The 18,377-nt window shown below is 35.8% G+C and overlaps 2 protein-coding genes across 5 annotated transcripts; both read left to right on the plus strand.

Annotated features, from left to right (window-relative positions):
• On the plus strand, positions 2,138-5,546 carry LOC109707690 (mitochondrial import receptor subunit TOM20-like). Of its 2 annotated transcripts, none has more exons than XM_020229172.1 (6): positions 2,138-2,399; positions 2,593-2,671; positions 3,104-3,273; positions 3,376-3,423; positions 4,318-4,401; positions 4,966-5,093. In XM_020229172.1, exons 1-6 carry the CDS (start codon positions 2,268-2,270, stop codon positions 4,978-4,980), a joined length of 528 nt encoding a protein of 175 aa, XP_020084761.1. In that variant the 5' UTR covers positions 2,138-2,267; the 3' UTR covers positions 4,981-5,093. The 2 variants fall into 2 exon arrangements, with proteins under 2 accessions (XP_020084761.1, XP_020084752.1); XM_020229163.1 differs by having other exon boundaries at positions 2,142-2,399; positions 5,002-5,546.
• Positions 6,360-14,313, plus strand: LOC109709384 (meiosis-specific protein PAIR2). Of its 3 annotated transcripts, XR_002216079.1 has the most exons (24): positions 6,360-6,465; positions 6,541-6,597; positions 7,182-7,278; positions 7,371-7,439; positions 7,530-7,622; positions 7,760-7,883; positions 7,984-8,053; positions 8,136-8,177; positions 8,640-8,768; positions 8,891-9,004; positions 9,338-9,380; positions 9,454-9,495; positions 9,771-9,895; positions 10,109-10,121; positions 10,229-10,299; positions 10,387-10,494; positions 10,597-10,747; positions 11,155-11,231; positions 11,339-11,396; positions 11,523-11,692; positions 11,786-11,899; positions 12,010-12,066; positions 12,278-12,366; positions 13,919-14,313. XR_002216079.1 is itself a non-coding variant. In XM_020231597.1 (22 exons), exons 1-22 carry the CDS (start codon positions 6,463-6,465, stop codon positions 12,058-12,060), a joined length of 1,821 nt encoding a protein of 606 aa, XP_020087186.1. In that variant the 5' UTR covers positions 6,361-6,462; the 3' UTR covers positions 12,061-12,248. The 3 variants fall into 3 exon arrangements, 2 of the variants coding, with proteins under 2 accessions (XP_020087186.1, XP_020087198.1); XM_020231597.1 differs by lacking the exons at positions 12,278-12,366; positions 13,919-14,313 and having other exon boundaries at positions 6,361-6,465; positions 12,010-12,248; XM_020231609.1 differs by lacking the exons at positions 6,360-6,465; positions 6,541-6,597; positions 12,278-12,366; positions 13,919-14,313 and having other exon boundaries at positions 7,194-7,278; positions 7,379-7,439; positions 12,010-12,248.

Raw genomic sequence — 18,377 nt, forward strand, 5'->3', positions numbered from 1 at the left:
TGGCACAGGGATTAGAGTCAACGCTTGTGCACTACAGATTATTTTAGAAGTTTAAATTATCAGAAAATATATTTAATTATTTATATCTAGTCAACATCCCGTCTTACATCTTGCTCAAATGCCACTGAAGAAACCGAAGTTTGGGTGGAGGTGTATTTTCATATATTTTTTTATAAATTGTAAAAATAAGATCTTAATTGACTCATTGTTATATGCATAATGTAATAGTTTAATAGAGTATTTTTATATTATCGTTTTTCACTGTACATAACATAATCTTTCCGCAATACTAAACGAAGGCTTAAATGGTGCAATATTTTTTTTTTAAGTGGAAAAATAATGAAGAAGAGTTGAGAAGAAGAAGGCGCCATTAGAGATGATTTTGGAACTTGTAATCACTTTGCCCTTTTTTTGCTCCTTCCCCTTTCTGGCCGAGTGAAGGAGGGATAGGGATGTCAATGGGTATGGATATCCGAAATATTATCCGACTCCAAATACGAACGGGGCGGGTTTATTCGAGCTAAACGGGTATGAATTTGGTTATAGGTCTAGAAAATAAAAACCCGACGGATATAGATACGGATATGGATTTTGTATTTACCCGACCCGAACCCGAAAAAATTATATATATACATACTTTATTTTTATTTATTTATATAATATATACAATATTTAATAATTTTTATTTTAGATCTTCATTCAACGGTATAAATTTTTAAAAATCCGCTGGGTTCGGTTCCGGATTCGGATTTTGGGTTTTTGGTAGGGTACGGATATAGGTATGGATTTTTAAAACCCGTCAGGTTCGGATCCGAGTACGGATTTTAATTTGATTTTCGGGTTCGGATTCGAGTTTTTAAAAATTCGACCCAAATCTGACCCGTTGACATCCCTAAGAAGGGGACTGGAGTGGAGCTTTTTAGAGTAACTTTTTTTTTCCATTCAATTTTTTCGAAAAAAAGATTAGTGCTGCATTCACATCTAATGATCTGAACGTTAAGTATAAATTTTATATTTTTTCCATCACAGAATGAAAAACAGGAAAGGCCTATATTGAAGGGAAAAAAAAGAAGACAAAGGAGAAGGAGTTAAAAAAACAGAATGAAAAAAAATATAAGAACAAAAAGATCTACGTTGATATATATTGTACTATTTTTTTATTTTTTTCTCTTATATTATTTAGCTTATTATCTTGTTGTTTGTTGGGAAAATTCTGCATCGAAAATTTGATTGTAATTAAAATCTAACTAGTTTTGTGATGAAAATAAATAAATTAATTTACATATAAGCGCTAAAATTCAAAATTGTGGAAGAAGAAGAATCGAACGATTTGATCCGGAAGCATGCGAACACTGCCTGCGTGACTGAATGCGAGCATTGCCTAAGTCGTGACTGGAATTTCTTTTTTTACGAGCACGAACGCGAAAGAGGTTGACGGAGATTTTTTCAATATCCAATGGATAAGAGATATATTCAAATAATAAAATATGAAAGAATTAATAGATAAGGATTAACATATTATCTAATATCTCTCTTCCTACTCTATCTAAAACAGAGGATGAAGAAAAAGATATACATTAATATATTATCTAATATCTGTCTTCCTACTCTATCTAAAACAGAAGAGGAAAAAAAAAAAAAAAAAGAAGCAAAACTCGCACAACAGAACAGAATTTCGTTTGGCTTAAGAAACAGAACGAAAGTATTCAGTTAGTTTCTTTCTCACTAATAAAAAAAATAAAATAATAAATAAAATAATAAAAATAATAAATAATAAATAATGATAAATATTAAATAAATAATTCAAAATTCAAATAGAATAAATTTTAAATTTTGAAATTTTGAGTTTTTCACCAACATTGTTGGCCATTGTTTATCTAATATGAAAATCTATTTTACAAAAAAGATTTGATATGTATACTTTATGCAAATACCTTATGAATTTTGAAAAGAAGGCAATTTGTTCAGATTCCTAAAAAGAAGAACCAAATTTATAAAATCGAAAAAAAAAGACAGAACTTGCAAAATTACGAAACTACTGGATTTTTATGCAAATTGGCCTACTTAAGGTTCATGAATAACAGGCGGTTCATGAATCACATGGTGAGGTTGGTCTAAGGAATGTCCTGCGAGTTGTTGCGCAACCACACTCGGCCCAACTCGGCCCAGTTCGACCGCTCCTCTTCGTTCTCCCTCTCCCTCCTCCGAAAACCCTTGAGTGCGCTTCTCTGTTCAACGAAGAGAAGAGGAAAAGGAGCTCCTTTGCGATGTCCTGTCGCTCGATCGAGCTCTCCGAAGCCATGGCGATGCGTCAGAAGGGCCTCGACTCCATCGTCTTCTTCGAGGACGCGCGTAAGGCCGCGGAGGAGGCCTACGCCAAGAATCCTCTCGACGCCGAGGTGATCTCAGTCTCTTCCGCTTCATTCTCCTCTCCTCGATTCGTTCCCCACCGCGATCGAATCGAGAAACCATAATTTGGTTCTTAAACTCTTAGATTTTCTCGGGTATTTTCTCTGTGTGTGTGTATGATATTTGTTGTGATTTCGAATCAGTTTGCATGGATTTTGACTTATGATTTGGAATTCTTTCAAGAATCTGACGCGTTGGGGAGGAGCGCTTTTTGAGTTGTCGCAGTTTCAGAATGACCCTGATATTGTGAAGTATGTGGAAGGTACTTGCATTAATGTTTTATTTATTTATTTTTTTTCATTTTGTACACTTGAGAGTATGGAGCTTCTGTTGTGGCATAAGCTTAAAATAAGCTTTTCTGAGCTGCTTGATGACGATCCTATTTGAATGAAGCTTTTACTTCCAATTGCAATGAGAAGCTGTTTAAAGAGCGTCATCGAAAAAGCTATTCTTACTTCTTTAAATAGTTCTATTCATATAGCACATCATAGAAAGTTCCAATCAAACCAAATAAGCAAGAATTGAAAAGGCTATTAGTGCTTCTTCGAACAGCTGTACTCATACAACATTTGTGCAGAAGCTTTTACTACCCACATAAGACCTAAGAAAATTGTTAGGTTCTTGTTTCATTTCAGTGCTTTGCTTTGTTGGTTCCTTTTCAATCTAGATTATTTTTGTCTGTTTGATATCTTAGATTCCATTTCAAAGTTGGAGGAAGCCTTGGAGGTGGTTCCGAGAAAGCATGATGCTCTGTGGTGCTTGGGGAATGCTCACACCTCCCTCGCTTTTTACACTCCGGACCTCGAGATGGCGAAGACCTACTTTGCAAAGGCAACACAGTGCTTCGAGCAGGCTTTGGAGGAGGTATGATACACTCTCTTGATGGTTTCTGTTGATGCTCTCTTTGTTGTATGCTGTATTATATGCACTGAATTTACGGGGATTGAATTATGGGTTTTTGCGTAGGATCCCCGAAATGAGTTGTACTTGAAGTCATTGGACTTGTCATTCAGGGTAAGCATCTTCTTTTCAATTTCTGATACTTTGGCTGTGGGATCATTATTCTGACAAATGCTGTTCCTGTCCCTCTGTCATATTTTCTTAGGGATCGTATTTTAGTTGTTAATCCTCCAAACAATGGTTTTCTGAGCAATTTGCTAATGCTTGTTTCTTTACATCTTTTCCAACTCATCTTAAATCCACATGAGTGAATAATGTTCTTATGTAATTTACATAAAAGAGTACAAATATATATCACTTTTGTTTCCTGCAAGGAAAGATGCTTCTCCACGTCATAGTTCATTTATACCTAGCTATACAGTTAAGTATGTTGGTATGCTTATGGAGATATTGAACGTAGATAGTAGATACACATACATGTGTATGCATATTTATGCAGATAGATATTGAAGAAATAGGGATACTGTACGGTAGATACACATACATTTATATGTATATTTATGCAGATATATGTAGTTGCTACTTAAGAGTATATCTAAATTCGTGTTAGAGAAATGATAGACTGATTGGGTTGCTCGTATTATGCCAGGCTTCTATTACTGAGCTCATACAATGATGATCTATTTATATTTTTCTTTTGTGGGTCGAAGGTTCTTTTTTCTAGCTTTTTTGGCTAAACTTATTCTGCAACGATTCTCCATTAATTTGTTTCTTGTGCTCTTTATCCAAGTTACTAACACTTCAAGATTGTTACATGAATTCCATGTATTATAAATAATTTTGGTGTATATTTGGTGTGAAATAATGAGAAACTTCGTCTCCTGTGCCTTTTAGCAAGTTGCTCTATGTCATTGGTGTTGCTAAATGCTGTATTTGTTCTGCACATTTTTTTCCTACATGTTCTTTATGAAATGACCTTTGGAAATTACATGAATATAATCTTGTCAGGCACCTGAACTGCATTTAGAGTTCCATAGGCAGATGACCAGTCAACAGGCTTCACAGGGCGCATCCTCTTCTCCGAATGCGAAGGTAATATGTTGATTTCTTTCATTGTTGTTAGACAGGTAAAAAGCTTAAAATGCTTGCAGCTCGTTGGTAATCGTGTTTCCTCTCGGTCGTTACAGACAAAACACCCCGCCCCACCCCACAGCACATGCGTTCATGTGTGTACGCATACTTTTTGATATATTTAGTTGATTATTACTATTGAAACTCTCTCAGTGCTTTACTGTTTGATGTTTCAAATAGTTCTTTTGCCAGTGAACTCCTTTTATTTTTGTACACATTTTACTGATGGGGTTTAACTTCTTGATTCTCTTTTCATTCGAACTAATTTCCTAATTGCTGCTTCCTACTGACTTCCTGATTGTTTTTTAATGTAAATATATTTGTTTAAATGAAATAGGTATGCCAATGTGACTTTCTTTTTTACTTGGAAGCATTAAAATGCAGCAATATTCAAAGAATAGCATTCTTATTCACCTGCAAATTTAAAAATTGTTTGTGTGTTCCTTGTAGCATCATACAACTTGCGTGTTGTCGACAATGTAGAATAAACATTAATTCTGTCTCCTGGCTTACTGTTATGCACAGTCTCTTCTCAACTAGTGGCCCTTTTCCCTTCTCCAGGCATCCAAAAAGAACAAGAATAAGAAGGATAACAGTGACTTGAAGTACGACGTACTTGGGTGGGTGATTCTTGTGGCCAGAATCGTTGCGTGGGGGGTGGGGATGACCAAATATAATGTTCCTTATCCACCTTCTGGGCATTGAGGTCCATTTCCATTTCGAGAATGAAATTCTGCTGCCTTTCGATGCTTCAATTTCTGCGTCTGCTGCATGAAGACGTCGATGTTTGTGCAGAGATTGCAATTTTTTTTTCTTATTCTTTTTCTGAAGAAAACATCTCATCAAAGTATGCTTTTCTTCTTTCTTTTTACAAAATTAGTTTGTTAGAGGCCTTTGGTGCCATCAGTGTATCTTCTGATTAGGTTTTTTTTTTCTTTATTTTAAACCGGGAATAATAGTTTTGATAAGTTAGCATATGTTGTCTTATGAGCTAAACTGTTGCTACAATTCATAAGGGTTTGGTATAGTCTTTGCATTTTGTTTTACTTACCTTCATCGTAAATGGAGTTCGTGGTGGAAAACTTTCTATGGTTTTATTCTCTAAACCTTGTCACGATAGCTTATTCAAGTACTAGTTTTAAATGCTTGAAATTTGAGGGATTCAAATTGGGATTTTAAATGCTTGAAACTTATGGTGTTATTCTCTAAACCCTCAAATTCTTTTGTTATGTGCTGATCTACAGCAGGTCATAATTCGGCGTCCAATTTTTTTTTTTTGAAGAAAAAATTGCAACCATTTGTGATGCCATTGGATTTACATGTATTTTTACATTTGAATTCCTGCATTTCAGTAATTAGATAAAAAATTTCTTAAATGAGCCATTTGGTATCATGGAGGGAAATTTTTTTTTATTATTCTCCAAATGGCAATTGAGTATTTTAGTTCGAGAGTAACAACAACGTAATATATTTCCATTTATATACATTTTATTTTTTGTCTATTTATGCATACTTTCTAGTTTAATTATATGGATTGTTATGAGTAAGGCTTAGTTTGATATTGAGATGATATAGTTTTATGTTCTCTAGTGAGGCTGCAAAAAATATATTCATCACGATACAAAACGTAATATTACGAAAATAAATATGATTTTTTTTTATCATAAACCTAAATTGGGTTATTCTCAAGCTCCACACTGCTTCTATTTACCAAATTTATTTTAAGTGGGGCCCACATGTCAGTGTCGTATCAGTGATATATTAGCACCGATCGGCTCGCACCAGCTATTTGAAAACGCAATGGGCCGTGACTATTACACTGACAATTGGGCCCCACAGGTAACGAACTCCTCCACTGGAAGCTTCCAAAATTCAAACTGCATTAAAATTCGTTCGTTTCTAGTTCCTTCGGCCTATAAATACCTCCCCCTTCGTCCCGCCGATTCCCCCCACTCTGCCATTTCAAATCTCCTCTCCTTCATCTTCAGCTTCACTCGTGCTTCACCTCTCTCCTTCTCCACAATGGTGATCTCTCTCCCTCCCTCTCTCTCTCTCTCTCTCTCTCTCTCTGGATCTAACGTGCTACTACACTGTTTGCAGGTCGTTGCTCAGAGAACGAAGGAAGCAGAGATCACAGAGCAGGATTCTTTGCTCCTGGTAAACTTCTCTAAGATCCCTTAGATTTTCCATTTATTCCTGTTTATCTGCTTGAATTATGGTCTAATTAGATTTTAGACCGATTGGTTTGAAATTAGTGCTTTCATCTGTCCTGAGATCGATGATTCCTCTTTGTCTGCCTGATTTCTCCAGCGAATCAGGTTTTTGATTGTTCAAGTTCGACATTAATGCTTCTATTTAGCTCTTGGATCGAAGTAATTGATCTTAATTAGAACGTCCTGTAAATCGAAGCGTGATACTACTTATTTAGGAGAAGATGACCTTTAATCTTCATCTTAACCTCGTAATTACTTTGTAATTTAAGTTCTCTTCTGGATCTACTTGTTCTACTACTTTATGGGATGAGAAATGGCTCTTTCCCTAGTGATCAATCTCAATTCTGATGGAAACAAGAAGATCCCTGTTACTTTGGACTAAATTAGGGATTACGATTTATGGAATCACGTAATCTAGTGATGATTCCTGTATTCTGCTTTTGAATTGGGTGAAACCGATGGATTACTTTGTTCATTGAGCTGTTCCTTCGATTTCATGAACTTCTGATGGTTTCTTCCAAAAAACAGACGAGGAATCTGCTCCGGATTGCCATCTTCAACATCAGCTACATCCGAGGCCTCTTTCCCGAGAAGTACTTCAACGACAAGTCGGTTCCTGCCCTAGGTCGCCTCATCTCCCACAGAAACCCTAATATTAGACTCATAACATCTAATTAATTGAAGATTTCTGGGGTTTAAGTAGTAACTTTGCCTCAGAGATGAAGATTAAGAAGCTGTTGCCCATGGATGCCGAGTCTCGGAGGCTCATCGATTGGATGGAGAAAGGTATTATTTTTTGATTCCCTTCATTAACCCATTGGTTTGTGTTCTTGTGATCAAGGCATGAAGATGTATTCTATATCAAAATATATGTAGGCGTCTATGATGCACTACAGAAGAAGTATCTGAAGACGCTTCTCTTCTGTATCTGTGAGGATGTAGAGGGTCCGATGATTGAGGAGTACGCATGTGAGTTTTTCTATCTTGTTACGTTTGTATTTAAATTGGATGGTTTTGATAGAACTTACACTTAGGAAGTGTTATTACCTATGACAAATTGTGTGGTTCATATTCTTTTAGCCATACTAATGTGAAGATATCTGCAGTTTCCTTTACCTATGCTAATTCTAACAATGAGGAGGTATCCATGAATGTATCTCGTAGTGGAAACAAAAAGAATGGTGCGATATTTAAATCTAATACAACAGATATTACCCCTGACCAAATGAGGTATACCTGATACTCTTTTGGACTTCATTCTATACTGTTTCACTAGCATATAATTACCTAGCATCATAATCGTAATTATGTTTGATTGTTTATTCATTAGGAGCTCTGCTTGCAAGATGATCCGTACCCTGGTTTCACTAATGAGGACTCTGGACCAAATGCCAGAGGAGGTAACTTTTGTCAAATGATGCTCAGTTTTAATAGTGATATTTATATGAGTGGTTTGATGAAATGCTTTTGTTCTTGTCTTAGCGAATCATTATAATGAAGCTCCTCTACTATGATGATGTCACGGTATGCAAGAGTAGCACTCTATATTCAATTCTCTGTTCATTGAACTTATTAGATCATGGTTAGATGTTTTCTTGGTTGTTGAATGATTTCATCACCACTTTAATCAATCAACTTACACAGGACTGCAAGGCGGATGAATTTGGATCCGATGTTCTTAGTACATTATATCTTGTTCTTCTGTGGACTTTTATTCCAGAGGCTAAATGTGAATTACATTTCTTAGAAAGTCATATATCTGCTCATTAAGAGCATTTGGATGTCTATTTTCCTTTTATTTTTGTCTTGGATTTATTCTAACAAGTCCATTCACATGTCCAAAATTGGACAATAGACAGATAAAGAGCAACAAGATTTCGTTCATCTCTTAGCAGAAATTTAAGAGCTTCTTCCATACTATAATTACACATGCTTATACTAAGTCTGCCTCTTTTTTTTTCTTTTTTTTTTTTTCGATCCCCGCAGCCTGAGGATTATGAGCCTCCATTTTTCAGATGCTGCGCAGAGAATGAGGCCATTAATTCATGGACCAAAAACCCATTAAAAATGGAAATTGGAAATGTGAATAGCAAACACCTCGTATTAACTCTGAAGGTAGGTGCCAAAAAAAATAAAAATCACGAAAAATCACTTAGTAGCACAAAGAGAGAGAGAGAGAGAGAGAGAGAGAGAGAGAGAGAGAGATGTTTTTATGGTTTAAAATTTTATTTCTGCAGGTGAAAAGTGTTCTTGATCCATGCGAGGACGAGAATGGCGACGTTCCTGAAGATGAGGAGATGAGCTTGGGTGATGATTCTAATCAGGAGGATGACTCTTCTTCAGACGGTGAGGTAAAATAGTTGTTTTATTTAACAATTATAGGGGGAATCCTCTCCAAGTTTACCAAGGTAAAATATTGTAAACTAATATATGTTACTTGGTATAAGGTAATAATGTTGACTAAGATTGCTTAGCTTGGTGTAGTAGGTCATTGTAAAGCAATGTTATGTAGCTAGAATTAGCCCATTGCACTTCTACGATCTGTAGTGAAAGCAGTCCAATTCAAAATGCTTGCATCTCTATGTTTTAATACATTCTAAAAAAACAAAATTCTTTTGGTTTTTTTACTTAATTTGTAGAGTAATTTAGCATAGTCTCTGACATTAAGATTTCCTGCAATTCAGGTCCACCCTTCTCATGCAGACCAGTACATGGTTGCGCCCATTGGTAATTTCTTGTCATTTTCTGGTTGAGCTTTATTGAGTTTCCAGCTGTTGGGCTCACTTTGACCAACTAACAGGTGAAAAACGTCTGTGCGAAGATACTGGCATGGTTTCTGAAGGTCAGTGTTAGTACCAGCTTAATTGCAATCTCAAGCATATTTCATCGATCTTTCACCTTTGCACTTGTAGAAGCCAACTGTAGTGTTGGCAATATGTTGTTTTAGTCTAATACCTTACTGAATTATATATTGTCATATTATTCATTATCATTCTATCTGTTGGTTATCTTTGGTAATGGCAGGTGTTAAAACATCATATTTACTGTCCAGCCTCCATATGAGTTTTTGCGTTTTATTTTCTTTTTTAATTCATCAAACTTGCTCAAATCCTGCAGATGAGACTCAAGATGCAGCTCACGAGGAAACTCAGACGGCTCGAGTGAGAGATTGGATAAGTTCCAGACACATCAACAGTGTTGATCTCTCAGATGTTCTATCAAACTTCCCTGACATATCAGTTGTAAGGCCCATAATATTTGAAATTTTCACTTCAATGTTAATCGGTCCTTTCCTTCCAAATGTCCTAAGGGTGTTAGTAATAGTTTAATGAGACTACTTTCTGTTGTTTGTTTTAGTAATGCCTGTCCATATGTTGACTTGAGTAAGTTTTATACATTATTGTGTTATATAATAAGCCTTGGTTTGATTCTCTTTCTTGGAAACACCTTTTCAGGCTTTGACTGAAGGTATTGGAGAAGTACTACTGTGAACTAAATTCAGGGCGTACTTACTCCCTCAATGTCCTTATTTTAACGCTTTATCTTTGTAAGTAATTAATGGGTCATTTTTCCAGATATTATGGAGAGGCTGCTGAAAGAAGGGCTCTTATCCAGAGCTACGAAGGATAGTTACACTATTAACAAGGTAAATAACGATTGGTTTTTTGCCTTTTTCTTTGTATACGTTTTCTTTTAACTTCCTTTTTTTTTCTTTTGTTTTTTCCACTACCAGGAAGTCAACTCCAATCCATCCGTCGTAAAGGAGGAGGCTGAGATGCAGGAGATTCCACAAGCTGAGGAAACTACCAAGATGTCTAATGAGGATTTCATGTACATGAAGGTATTATATGCTCTTAATTGATATATTTACATACAAATATACTTTAATATTTTTATCCAGCAGCTTATGCCTTTATTTATTGTGCTTGCGATTTGCTTTCAGGCTCTTTATCTTGCTTTACCAATGGATTATGTGACTGTAGCGAAGCTTCAAAGCAAGTTAGACGGGGAAGCTAATCAGAGCACTGTGAGGAAGCTAATTGACAAAATGGTGCAGGATGGGTATATTAAGAGCTCGGGAAGCAAAAAACTTGGTAATTAGTTGAATTGCTTCTCTCTCTATCTCTTTTTGAAAGGTAGATTTCTTGCTAGAGTAAATCTTATAGATGGAAATATGTGGGTGTTTTGCATAAATAATTGTCTAGCTGCATGCATGTACATAATTTTTGCTGATTTATGCTTTTTCCCTCTGGTTATGAGCATTGAACTGTGAAACATGCTTGAAATTAGGAGAACAACAAGAAGTTATGATCTTAAAAGACTGCTTTTACTGGTTTTCTAGTTAGATTGTTTCAATCATATGCTTTTTACAGCTTTATGTATTGTGTCCTTTTTAACATGCAGTTTCTGTTGTTGACAAGCATAATTTGTCCTGTTCTCTTGTCATTAGAATTGATAAAGAGACCATTGTGCATCACTAAGATATCCACTGATGTTGCAGGTAAGCGCGTCATCCATTGTGAGTCAAGCAACAAAAAGCTCCTTGAAGTCAAAAGGATATTGGAAAGCAAGCTCATGGTAACACATCTCACGCCCCAACTTAAAATGCCGTATATCGTTTATTTAGATATTCATCTAACATCTTGAATCCACTTTTCATCAATAATTTTTCGCATCCTGAGCAGGACATTGATACCAACGAACAACCATTCAAATGTGAGGGTGTGGACGCGCCTTCAAAAGGTATTATTAGCCATTCAACAATACTATCATTAAAATATTTTCTTCTTTTTCTTGAAAGAATCACAGAATATCCTGTCGAATATATAACCTCCTATCTTTTTAACTCCCAAGCATTGGTTTGGCTAGACAAAAATATGATCGACGGATCCACATTGGGTGTCCTCCATTCCATCGGATCTGATCTCACACGCACCCGAGAGCGACCCGAGCCATACCAAAATGGATCTATGCTAAGCGGGCAGGGAGCTCAAGCAAAGGGTCAGGATCATAGTAGAACTCCAACAAGCATGCACGAGGTGAACATTCTCTATCATTTGTATTAATATGATAGTTTTATCAAGGAAGAGTGTGTATATATACTGAGTATAGAAACCATGTGAATTTCGTAGCCAATTGCTTCTCTAGAGAGTGGAGTGATGGGAGAGAGAGTCCGAGGAAGGCCTTTCCCCGGTGATGATGTTTGCCGTTCTTCTCAAGACAAGCGATCAAGGAAGGCTAGCACCGTATGTTTTCTCTACAATGATCACAGCAATGATTAATGGAAGCTTAGATGAAATGTTGTTATTACCTTAACATATTATTTTATGAACCGTCAATTGTTTCATTTTTGCAGGTTAAGGAACCCATACTTCAATATCTAAAGCGACAAAAAGCTCAAGCTTAGAAAGAGGTATTATAAGCCCACCAGGTATCTTTCGGTAGTGCGAAACCTTTTTAATTGTAAATGAAATCTTTTATGATATTCATATTTCATATACACATATATCCTTAAATAAGGGATACTAGAAATTGTTTGCAATTTTCCTTCTCAGACATTCTAAGTAATGACAGTATCACAGTAACTGATAATTTTGTCGACTGATTGTATTCTTTTTCTGTAGAATACAAGTTGAACTAAGATTTTTGAATGGCCAATTCACAATGCAAACTCTTGAAGTCGAGACCATAGTGTCCAGATTGTGTATTCAAGGTACAAATAAATAAACTTTTATATATATATATATATATATAATATATGAGCTTGAGGGCTAGAATACTCTCAAAACACCAAAAGCTTGTGCTTTTGAGTTTTTAACACTTGGATGGAAAAATGTAAGGTTGGGATGATGTGGTAGTGGAATAGTATTTGATCCAAGGTTATAAATAATCAAGGTAAGATTTAAGGCTAAAAATCTAAAACACCAAGGGGATGATACTTCTAAAAGTATTCTAACTCAATTATTATATATATAATATCCTGCCAAAAGACTAATAGATCAAGTATTGGGCCCGATCAAGCCTGATTTTTAACGTTGGGGTAACATCATTTTCTAGGGAGAAACACAAATCAAACTGACTTGGCCCAATACTGTTTTCTTGGGACAACAACTGAGTTGGCCGAAACTGAGCCACCGCCTCTCTCCCGCTACCGCACCATAACGCTGGCCGCCACCACCCCACCACCACCACACCACACCCAGTTCCCCCAAAACCCCCACTACACCCCCCACCCCTCCCCACACACACACCGAGAAATGAAAAAGAAAAAAAAAGAAAAAAAAAAGGAAAAAAAGGTAACGAATTTAAAATAATACGAGACAAAATTTTGTGAATTGACACAATTAGCTGTATCATGAACACCTTAGCAACAAGTGCTTTAGGTAATCAGCCGAGCCATGTCTCTTCAAGGTTCCCAATTGTATCTCTATTTTCTTTCTATTTGTAATTTGATCAGCATATTTCCTTCTCTTTTTTTTTTTGTTTCCTTTTCTCTGTTTTAAATCCATATTGCCAAACAGTTAACTTACTAATTCACTAGAACTCCTTTACGTTTCATGATGCCAGCATATTTTCATCTAAAAGGACAATTAGATTTTGGAAATAGGTTTTCGGATTATAGTAAACCCTCCGAAGGATTGTTTCTATTCCTTTCTTCATCCCTTCTTAGATCCAGAGTTCCAGGGGCCCCCTATTGCCTCGAAATAAAGTTTCAGGTACCTGGTATTTTTTCTTTTTTCCTTTTCTTTTGTCTCGTTTTCTTTTCCTTTATGTTTTTTTTTTTTTATGTTGTCTCCTTTTCTTTTCTTTTCTCTTTTTCCCCTTCTTTTTCCCCTTTGGAGCAGGAGAAAGAGACAGGATATGCATAATTGCATGCACATTCTTATAAAGTTCTACAATGAAATATTACAATTTTAAGAATATACACCTGGGAAGTCGTATACTTGCATGTACGTGTAGTGTACTCTGCCAGTTGAACTGGGTCTTCAAGGAACGAGTTGCAATCTTATGCAGTGCTTCACATACAGCTTAGAATCAATAAAAAATTTTAATTAAAAAAATTAAAAATTTATTTAAATGATTTTATTTAAATAAATAACACTTTAAAAATTAAAAAAGAAAAGAAAAGAAAAGAAAAGTTCCACAGGCCCTTACTGTATAACGTTTTAGTTAACTCTTCTTTAACTGTCACCATAATCTAATTATTAATTAACTATTTCTTAGCGTCTAATTAACTGTGCCGCTTTTTGGTCTCTTTGCGGAAGATAACGAAGGTAAATCGCAATCACGCCCCTTCGATCACGCGCCCGTGGATCGCGCTCCGACAAAGGAATCATCTGCGGTACATGATCTCACAGTGTCCATCACCCAGCAATTCGTTGGGACCACGGGTGATAGCAAATGAAATGTACGTATGTCTCTCCACCCCTCCTTAGCCTTTCAACGAGCCTGTTTGGTCTTTTACTAGAGCTTGTTCTGAATTACTATTTGAGTAGAACATTTTAATTGAATATTAAGGATGTGTGTTAGTATATTTTAGCTCGGAAATAGTGAATATATCTTAAAAATTTTGGTTCTTGCGTTAACGGTCAAATCTACTCTAACTGACAATATCTAGTGCAGTTAATTAAAAATTTAATAATTGATATTCGAGATCTAATCGTACCATATTTCATATTTCTATCTCAATATACTATTATGGAAAGTCATAAATTTTTGTGTAATTGATTTATTGTCTTAGAAGTGAAAAGTTTAGATTGGAACTTCTACTTATTTTAGCTGTTTAGCTACAGCAAAAGTCTTAAATTTTTATTTTTATTAATTTACGGAGTACTTGATTGGTACTTCGTAGAGTAAAGAAATGGTTTTAAAATCCAGGCCAATGAGTTATTAGATCGTCCGCTGGGCCCACATAAGATCATTTCGGCTTCTCAAAAGAAGGGTTAAATGATGGGTGGTAAGCCCATGTGGGCGTCATCATCAAAAGGGTTCCTTCAGATGCTAATTAAGGCCTGTTGGTAGCCAACATGGGTTGTTTGTTCCCTGCTCATCCCCTCTATCAGTCGCCCTCAGAGAGAGAAAAATTTTGAAAACGTATATTTACTTTATTGGCTTGTTTGACCAAATCAGAGCTAATGAAAATTTACTCCTTGAAAGGCACTTCTTCAGAAGCCCCAGTGAACTCACCGGTTAAACTGTTGAGCAATAAATTTTTCATTCTTAAATAGTAAAAATTAAGTGTCTGACAAGCAAAAGATACGAACGTAATGTTACGAGTCAAAGCATGAAAAATTATAGTTGTTAGAAGCTCATTTCAACTTTTTACTCTAGTCAGAATATTTTTTTTTTATTTTGTCTTTTTTTGGGAAAATAAATAGTTTTACTTGTGAATTAACGGATAAGTTATGTCACAAGTAAGAGTCAGATAGTTTCTTAAATGCATATTAGCTGACATGAAAAAAGAAGAGAAGGATTCTAACTGGGCGACAACATTTCATTGAGTTGGGTCCCCCACTCCCCCGCTTTGGAACCCAATGTTAGGTGGCCCAAACCACCCCCACCCTCTTTTTGTAGCTGAAGTCTCCAGTTTGATCACATGCAGTGCACTGAGGAGAAACACCAGCAGCAGTTAGGGTTTCCAATCTCAAATCCATCACCAGCCTTACAATGGGTGAAAATTTTTTGAGTAGGCCCGGTGCACCATATCCGTCCAGTCATCTGCACTCCATCCCATCACCGCCACTGGATAAATTCCGCTCCTTTTCATATAATATATAGAAGGAGAGAATGAAGAGCAAATTGCCGAGCGATTCACCGCTGACGCGGCGGACCAAGTCCAAGCAATAATTGCTCCCTACATAGCCATGTTCTTACTCCCCAGCTATCATAATGGAGGTCAGAGGGGCTGGTGGGTGTGGAAATTACTTAGCAATGTTAGTTAAGGGAAGCAGTTTTGGACTCACCTACTGAGTGGTACTGCACCCAGTAGGATTGGTTGGCAGGAGTAGGGTTTAAGATGGGCCAAAGTGGAGAGGGGGTTAGGATGATGGTTGAATTCACATGACCCCTGTTTGTAATTAGGGATAGGTAAGGAGTACCAAAGAGCATGTCCACTCATTTATCAAGCCTCATCTCTCCCTCATTTGACAGCTATTGGTTGCATCTCTGGCCTGTTTGTTTGGCTCTAATAAGTGATTTTTAGGTTAACAATAACTTTCAGTACGTTGAATTGCAGTTCAGGTAAAATATTTTTTTCACTGCTTTTTATTTGATGGAAAGTCAAAGCCTTCTAAACTGCTTCTTTCTAAATTTTACTGAAGTTTTTTACACTATTATATAAGAGAATAGAAAAAAAAAAATACAATAGTTATTCTTTACTCTATTCTTTTCTTCCGTAAGTGACTTCTGCATTATTTGGGGTGAAGTCAATTAGAACGTTTTGAAGAAATAAAGTTATGGATAAATTTATTTTGCGACAAATCATACAACAAAACGTGAATGTTTACGGTCGAAAATAATTTTACTTCTCTTCAATTTCAGTAAAGCAAATAGTGCACCAAAAGCCCCTGTGCTCTATGTTTACGCATGGAAGTTTCACTATATGAAATGTTGCAATTGGCCCAAGCCCTTTAAACAATACTGTACAGTCTGTACTCTCTCAACTATTTATTCCCTCACGTACTTCAGTCTTACTGTCCATTCCATCATGTACTTAAGTCTTTCTCAAGTCCCTATTATTCAGCCAGCAGCCTCTGGTGCAAGTGGCAAAAGGCTTAATGATTAGTACCCGAAATTTTAAATTTAAATTCTAGTTGATTCACATTTCTAGTTAAGTTTATTTCTGAATGAAATAAATGAAGCAGGTAGCATGCTACTTATCTCTTAAAAAAAAAAAATTATAATTCAAAGAACTATAATTATAATATCTCTCGAAGTGGGTAGCATGCTACTTATCTCTTAATAAAAAAAACTCTCTATGATTCAAAGAACTATAACTTATAATATCTCTCGATGCGAATCCAACGTAATCTCCGAAGAATAAACCAAAGAGGGCAACCAATTTAGGAGGGCAACCAATTTAGTTCCTAATTAAAGATGTTGCTCTATGCCTCCACCTCTTGTATTAAAAGTTACCTCCACCAAAATGTTCCTAGTGCTTCTAATAGTCACAACTCCACTCATTGCCCTTTTGTGGAGTGAAGGTGCAAATCCGGATAAGAAATGAAGATGTGAGGAGGGGAATGGTGGATTGCCTTTTTCCTACTTGGAACCAAATCCTAACGTTTCTTTTTACTCTCACAAAAAAAAAAAGAAAAAAAGAAAAAAAAAAAAATCTTCGTCCTTTTTTGACTAGCAAATAGCAACTCCACTAGAGAATAGAGATGCAAACAGGCAGATCCGTAGGGGAGGGAAGAGAGCGGTTCCACACCTTCTGTCGTGTTATCTCGACTGATTGGATTGATTCAAAATAAATTGAATTTTTATTTTTATTTCTTTTTTCTTCACCTATCATTCTATTCGGAGTTCGTTGAGACAGAAGCAATTCGTGACGAACCACAGAAAGAAAAGGATATTTTTTTTTCCCTCCTTCCTTTCTATTTCTTAATGATCCCGGACGACATCTCCACCCGGATCCATTTTCATCCCTACTAGAGAGAGAGAGAGAGAGAGATTAGATTGTGGGTATATATTGGATATTGATGCCCTCCTTTGAGCCTTGGATTCCTTCTGCTCTCTCTCTCTCTCTCTGCGCCACACGTAAAACTTATATTTGATTTTTTTTTCTTTTAAGAATTTTAAATAAACTATTGTAAATTACAATTGGCAAACCCTTTCTTACCTTAATTTAACCGTTTATTTGCCCAAGTTTTACGCTGCAACTTAACCTCGACGCAAAGGTGCTTTAATCGAGTCCAATTCCTGCTACAAAAAGTGACAACTAAATAGTTGTGAAAAATGATACAAGTCCCTCTTGCTCTCTTTCATCTATATATATATATATATATATATATATATATATAAAGAGCGAGTGCGGCAGATATGTTTTTGGAAAGTACGGAGCGTTCCGTACTTTCAAATCGTTTTCGATGTTGGGATTTTCAAATCGACGATCAGCTCCGTTAAACTTGATCTAGAGTATTTTAAGTATCTGAAAAATAAATTTTACGATTTTTTGATATTATTTGCCTAGTGATCGAAGTGGCTCAAAATCAACGGCTGAAAATAAAAATCTTATAAAATATAATGATGTGACATTAAAATTTTAGATCAAAAATATTGATCTTATTTTATATAGTATAAAGAATTTTCTATCAAAATTTTACGTAATTTGGATATTTCTATACTGTTAAACTTGCAAACGGTTCACCACGGTCATTAAAATTATTCATTTTGAGCCCCTTCGATCACTAAGCAAATGATATCGAAAAATTACAAAATTTATTTTCTAGGTATTTCAAATACTTTAGATCCAGTTTAACGGAGCCGATCGTCGATTCGAAAGTCCGAACATCGAAAATGATTTGAAATTACGGAAGGCTCCGTCATTCCAGAAGCATACAAGCTCACTTATATATATATATATATATATATATATATATAGAGAGAGAGAGAGAGAGAGAGAGAGAGAGAGAGAGAGAGAGAGTCCGGCTACTATAATTTTATAAGTATTGGCTTCCTTATATTCATAAGTTTTCGATCCTTAGATTTATTTCATGATTATTT

This window comes from Ananas comosus, linkage group 1, assembly GCF_001540865.1.
Source record: "Ananas comosus cultivar F153 linkage group 1, ASM154086v1, whole genome shotgun sequence".
In the NCBI taxonomy this organism is placed as follows: domain Eukaryota; kingdom Viridiplantae; phylum Streptophyta; class Magnoliopsida; order Poales; family Bromeliaceae; genus Ananas; species Ananas comosus.